Source organism: Gekko japonicus, unplaced genomic scaffold, assembly GCF_001447785.1.
Source record: "Gekko japonicus isolate JY-2015 unplaced genomic scaffold, Gekko_japonicus_V1.1 scaffold1440, whole genome shotgun sequence".
Lineage (NCBI taxonomy): Eukaryota > Metazoa > Chordata > Lepidosauria > Squamata > Gekkonidae > Gekko > Gekko japonicus.
Window position 1 is genome coordinate 405,570 of NW_015169819.1, and position 6,384 is coordinate 411,953.

At 44.5% G+C, this 6,384-nt stretch overlaps 1 protein-coding gene across 1 annotated transcript in view; it reads right to left on the bottom strand.

Moving 5' to 3' along the window:
* SDK2 (sidekick cell adhesion molecule 2) overlaps positions 1 to 6,384 on the bottom strand; it is a gene marked incomplete at its 5' end in the record, with an annotated part of 107,001 nt that overhangs the window by 33,998 nt on the left and 66,619 nt on the right. Inside the window, 6 exons of the mRNA XM_015417197.1 lie at positions 1,153 to 1,160; positions 1,873 to 1,980; positions 2,372 to 2,573; positions 3,615 to 3,809; positions 4,290 to 4,388; positions 5,446 to 5,635. Of these exons, the coding sequence (XP_015272683.1) occupies positions 1,153 to 1,160; positions 1,873 to 1,980; positions 2,372 to 2,573; positions 3,615 to 3,809; positions 4,290 to 4,388; positions 5,446 to 5,635 (802 nt within the window). The remainder of the gene's footprint in view (positions 1 to 1,152; positions 1,161 to 1,872; positions 1,981 to 2,371; positions 2,574 to 3,614; positions 3,810 to 4,289; positions 4,389 to 5,445; positions 5,636 to 6,384) is intronic.

The following is a 6,384-nucleotide window of genomic DNA, read 5'->3' on the forward strand; positions in this document are numbered from 1 at the left end:
AAGAAACATTAGTAAAACTCAGGAAGATCTAAACCACTGTACCTATGACACTGGTGGCAACAGTAGGCTGCTACGGAGACTTCTTATAGCTTTAAATAACCACTCAGTATCAGTGGTGAAAGCAAACCTTATTATCATCTTGCAGCTGTTTGGTAGTTGTAGATGTCTACTTAGCCAGGTCCATCCATATCACTGTCTCTATTACTCCCACTTCTGTCTCCTGTACTTGTCTTTCTCCTATTTCTCCTATTAACCCTTAATTTCCTTGTAGATTCAACTTCTGTTCTCCCCGTAGGAACAGCTTCTGTTCTTCCTAGGTACCAGTTGTGGTCCCTGCAGAAGTTCCTCCTGGCTGCTCCTTCAACTTACATCACATGTTTCATGGCAGGTGGGACTTGATCTTTTAAAATCATCACTCTTATTTTACAGAACAGCTTGCCAGAAAACTTTATTACCAGTGTTACCTGTTGCTCATAAGGCTATATTAGTTTAAGGGCCCTTTCGTGGGAATGAGTGTTGTGGTCTGTGTTCTTTTGTCAGGATGTGTTCCATCGACTTTTAAAATTGTACATATGGAAGAAGCTCTTAAAAGGTAAAGGTTCCCTTGCTCGAAAGCCAGTCGAATCCGACTCTAGGGTTGCGGTGCTCATCTCCATTTCAAAGCCGAAGAGCCAGCGCTGTCTGAAGACGTTTCCGTGGTCATGTGGCTGGCATGACTAAACACCAAGGCGCACGGAATGCTGTTACCTTCCCACCGAAGTAGTACCTATTTATCTACTTGCAATGTCTTGCTTTCGAACTGCTAGGTTGGCAGGAGCTGGAATTAGAGATGGGAGCTCACTCCATCATGCGGCACCCGGGTCTCGAACTGCTGAACTACTGACCTTCCACAGCCTGCAGTTCTGCGTCTTAACCACTTGAGCCACCGCAGCTCCTTACATTGTCCTTATGTGAACTAGGCTTTTTATCCAACATTACGAGCTTGGTTGGGGTTTTGGTTTTTTTGGCTGATATTGCCTACACCTCATGTAGAACATAAGTTGGAGCAGGGTTGGATCCAGCCAGCTGTTTCACTCTTACCCAGTTCTCTTCCTTACAACAGCTGCCATCCCATTAGGCAGGTTCCATGCTTCCCAGCATAACCTTTTTGACCCTTCTCCCTTTTTCATCAGCAGAAAAGGTGGTTGGATCCAACCCATTGGTTGTGCAGCCCACAACACTGAGCCTTAATTGCAGTTCCTACTTTTCAGTTTTAATACAATGCCACTATAGGAAAAGCAAAACAATGGAAGACATCAGCCCATCCCACAAGACCTGAGGAAGAGATCTATGGCAGAGCAGAGGATGATTCTCCGGCTCAGTGTGAAGTGAGTGACCACATGGAGGAGAGACTCGAGGCTAGGGGAGATGCACACTGCCCTCCTGCCATTTTGGTGTAGTGGTTAAGAGTGCGGACTCTAATCTGGGAGAACTGGGTTTGATTCCCCCACTCCTCCACTTGCACCTGCTGATGTGACCTTGGGTCAGTCACAAGCTCTGGCACAGCTGTCCTTGAAAAAGAGCAGTTTGTGTCAGAGCTCTCTCAGGGGAAGGGGAAGGGAAAGGAGTTTGTAAGCCGCTCTGAGACTCCAAGTGAAGGGCGGGGTATAAATCCAATCTTTTCTTCTTCTTCTTCTTCTGATTGACCTAAATGCAGGACTGGGTAGCAACGAGAAGACTGGAAGAAGTGACCATTCCAGCCATGCATGTTGCAATAGCTTCGGCTGCTCAACAGCATGATTCCCAAAGCACAGCTGTCTCTATTACTACAAAGAGAGAAGGAAGAGAGGTGGGCATCTCCTTCTGAAGCAACCCGTGATCCAATGTGTCCACTTACCGGCCTGAAGTGTGGTGAGTGACTCTGACTCTTCACTGTACTCGCTATCACCAATGTCATTGGTTGCCTTGACCCGGAATTTATAGGTGGTGAAAGGCTTCAGCCTGCAAGGGGCATACACGATACTTGGCTCAGTCTCGAGTGAACCCTCTAGGATGCAACCCTCTATTGCTGCACCCCCGATTCCCACCATTTTCCACCCCCAAGGCCAGCAAACTCTTTCTGAGCACTTCAGAAAAGCCATCTTGACAGAACTGAGTGATCTGATGGCTAGCCCTGATTACAAAGCCATGAAGGAAAAGTCAGTTTTTATTCCTCACTGATTAGAGGACAACAGGATATCTTTCAGAGCAGAAGATGAGTGTAGCCCCTGTGGCTAAAATAACCACTCAAGGCTTGTCCACCCACTGGCAAATATTGGGCTACCAAACAGTTGCAGTGACACCTCCATTTCTTCCTAAAAGCCTCCCTCCACTTGATTTGTTGCTGTCTCACCTGTTGATGATGAAGGATGTGGTATTATGGCTGACAGAGGCAGAATGTAGCACCCATTTCCCATCGGGGAGTTCCCGAGTTTGCACAGTGTAATAACGGACTGGGGAGAGCCCATCACTGCCTGGTTCCCAGGATAACAATACACTCCTTGCTTTGACATCTTCCTGCAGCACCACTGGCTTGCTTGGAGGCTGGGGACGGTCTGGAAGGTGGCGGTGAAAAAGGCACAATTGAGTGAAAGCTGGATGCATGGAGTGAAAGTGAAAATGGATAACAGAAAGACAAAACCACTAACGCATGAGTGATGCTACTATTACCTAGGATGGGGCTTAAGAGGAGCATGGTATACTTAGCATAAGGAGGAAACTACCCCTTTGTATTCTTTGAAAAACCACTAACGCATGAGCGATGCTACTATTACCTAGGATGGAGCTTAAGAGGAGCATGGCATACTTCGCACAAGGAGGAAACTACCCCTTTGTATTCTTTGCAGGTGGAATTTGGACACGCATTTTTACCTTCCCCATCCTGTCTACTTACATAAAGTTTATAAATCAGAAAAGCAGAAGTTCACTGGGTTCCTAAGAATCTCAGTTTTTTTATTTCAAAATGGTGCTTCTGCCCAATAAAAAGGTGAGCTATTTTGCATTTTAATCTTTGTTAAATCTCTTCAAAAAGACAGTGACACTATATTTGCTCTGTGGTGGGAAAAATAGTTGGAGGAAAATGAGGGAACTCACTCTTAGAGTTCTGATACTGCTTTTGGCTTAAAAGGGTTGGGGGGGGGCAGTAAAAGATGCCTGAATTTCAGGCAAAAGATGCATACCACTGAACACCAGGTTTGTTTTGGGCCTAAGATGGAAGAATGATCAACTAGATTGCAATTAATATGTGTATGTGGTGACTGGGGGGGGGGAAATTCTGTTGTATTTTTCAATGTTCCACATTAAAGGAACCCTGCTTGAATTTAGAGAAAAAAATGTATAGCATAACCTACTCCCTAAAGTGCAGAAAAGTTTATATAAAATACAAGGAGCTTCATATGTGGTTTAAGACTAAAGATCTGATCCCCTCTTACTTGCTGTGGGTAAATGGAAGAGACTGGAATTATATCACCTTTAGTTACTACCTGTAACATGTCAAATGGTGCTCAGTCTCCTACAAACTCCACTGAAATGCACTGGCAATGCTGCATAGTGGTGACCTTCCCCCAAACCCTTATGTTCCTTCCTGACACACTTACCTCTCTTCTCAGTGGTGACCACCAGTGCCTCTGCTGCCTCGCCCCAGCCCTTTCGGGTCTGAGCTGTGATACGGAAGAGGTAGGTGGACTCAGGTCTAAGACCAGTAGCTGTAAATTGGCGGGCACTGGGGTTGAGTATTTCCACACTGGCTGAATTGGCAGTGGTGGTGTTGAGGCGGTGGGTGATCTGGTAGGCTGCATAAGATTGGAACATGTTGTTAGGGAATGCTTGTAGGCAGAGAAACTGTCCCATATCCTTCTGGCAAGCCAAGAGGGAAAATTCATCACAAAGAAAGTATTTATGTTTCATTCTGCCCTTCCTACAAAGAGGTCCAAATAATGTATGTGGGTCTCCTCTTCCTTTATCCTCACAACAATTTTGTGAATGAGAGTGAGGTCACCTAGGTTCGTGGCAGAGCGGGGACTTGAATTTTGGACATTCCATTCCTAGTCCAGCATTCTAACTACCATGCAATACCAGATCTCAGTAGGATGGAATCATGGAATTTTGGGAATTGAATATCTATGGACTGGTCATTCGTATCCTCTCAAAATTCCTCTAATGGCACTGAGTGCCATGTAAAATAGTGGACAGAGAAAGGAAGAAGTGTTAGTGCATGAGCCACTCTGGCCAACAATTTCTATGGTGCATGGGGGGTGGGGTTACTTGCTTACCCAGAATGATGCCATTGGGAGCAGAGGGTGGTTGCCAGATGAGCCGTACAGAAGTTTTTCTCACTTCCGGGAAGAGGATGCCAACGGGAGGCCCAGGCACTGGAACACATGAAGACAGAATACAGTAATGTTATCAAGGAACAGAACTTGTGAAGGTGCATTGGTCAAACTGCATATGAATAGAAACATTTCCAATAAATAATATGAAAACGTTCATGGGGCATTATAAATTAGAGACAGGCTAGATGAATCATTGACTTAGAAAAGGGGTTATAATAGGGTCACTGAGAAATAAAAATCTCTGTCTTGCACACACTCACAAGTACACAGAATACGTACATAGGATAAAGTTTATGGTACACACCTGTACAGGAATTGTTAGGCACATATACACAGTGGTATGCACACAGGTATACATATTTATAATTTTATTAAAGTGTTCAGGATATAATAGCAAATGGATGCTGTTGCTGTAGGTTGCTGCTGTTACTTTCCAAAGCACAGTCATGCATGTGCACTTGGTTATACACAAATCACAAATTTATTCTGATGCTTACACACAAAGAGACTCATATTACTGTCTTATAGATGAGTGGATGAGCAAGGCATCTATTAATGTGGGGACATGCAACCAAACAAAACAGCACTACACAAACACATACATTGCACATGCACATATTTCAGAAGAACGGAAAAAGAGATAGAATGCTGGAAAACAAAAATATGGAAACACACATGCCCTTGAGTACATGAGCTCACATTCAAACTAGCAAAAACACACTGACCCAAAACAGGTTAGAGACAGATAGCTCAAACACATTTGTATATACACACATAGATATAAAAAGGATGAGAACAGATATCACTTGTTCTGTGTGTTTATTTTAGGAGCAGAGGTGTTTTTTTTTAAAATGAAACTGAGTTTTTAATACCACAGGATCATGGTTCTACAGTGAGCTCAGTGTGTGGGATTCTGACCCCGTAATTGTACTGGTTGAGTTCATTCATAGCCAATGCTTGGGTTATATGGCTTAGATGTTGCTTGGTTTGTATGGCCTTATGGATCCTCTAACTCCATTCCAGAACTTTCCTTTCCCTCTGGTTTACCACCCCTCCCTCTCATGGCCAACCAAAAGATGGGTTGCTGGACACCTACCATCATCCAATGTGCGTTCAAGGATGGGTGGATTGCTGGGCACGCCATCACCAATGCGGGTGAAAGCAAGCACCCGGATCTCGTACAAGACATACTTGCCCAAGCCTGTGAGCTGGGCACTCCGTGAGGCATTGCCCTCCACCACCCAGAAGTGGGCCCTTGTGTCTGAGTCCTTTTCCTTATACATGACCTAAAAGAGAAGGGAAAGAAACTGTGTAGGTGAGAGAAAGACAGACAGAAAGGCAAACAAACAAACAACAGGCCCTAACAGTTCCCTCAGTGCCATTTTGGGGCAGTAACTCATAAGTCAGCAAAATTGGTAATATGAGAGTCCTGAGTACGAATGAAAGAGTAATAAGAATAAGAGAAAGGAAGAAAGCAGGGCATTTGGAAAATACCTCAGGCTTAAGATGGGAGTGGGAAGTACATTAGACTGGAGAAGGAAGAGACTGAAGCAGGCTTGAGCCAAAAGGGTGTGAGTAAAGGAGAAGGTGAAGGAAGTATTTTACTTAGGCTTACCTATGCTTGTTAATAAAATGTATGGGGAAAAGAAAGCAAAACAAAAATGTCCCGGAAAAACTCATTGGAGGGATACTGTGTGACTATTTTTTTCTCTGCTCCAAGAATATGGCTTCTCAGCAATGTTTCCTCTACAGAGCAGAGCAGTTTGCATCCTGAGCAGAACATAACTGCTGTAATCTTGAAATGGACAGTTCAAGACCCTGCGCAGCTCCGGATTGCTGCTGTGTTAATGAGCAGCCGCTCATGTGCACAGCTTAGAGGGAACACTGCTTCCCAGATAAGGATGAGGCATTGTGGACTTTGGGCACCTTGGTGGGCAAAGAATCCATACTGTAGCATTTCAAGGGCAGGACCTGAGAAGCTGCATTTGGCTATCATGTCATAAGAACATACAGGGCTTTTTTGGTAGAAAAAGCT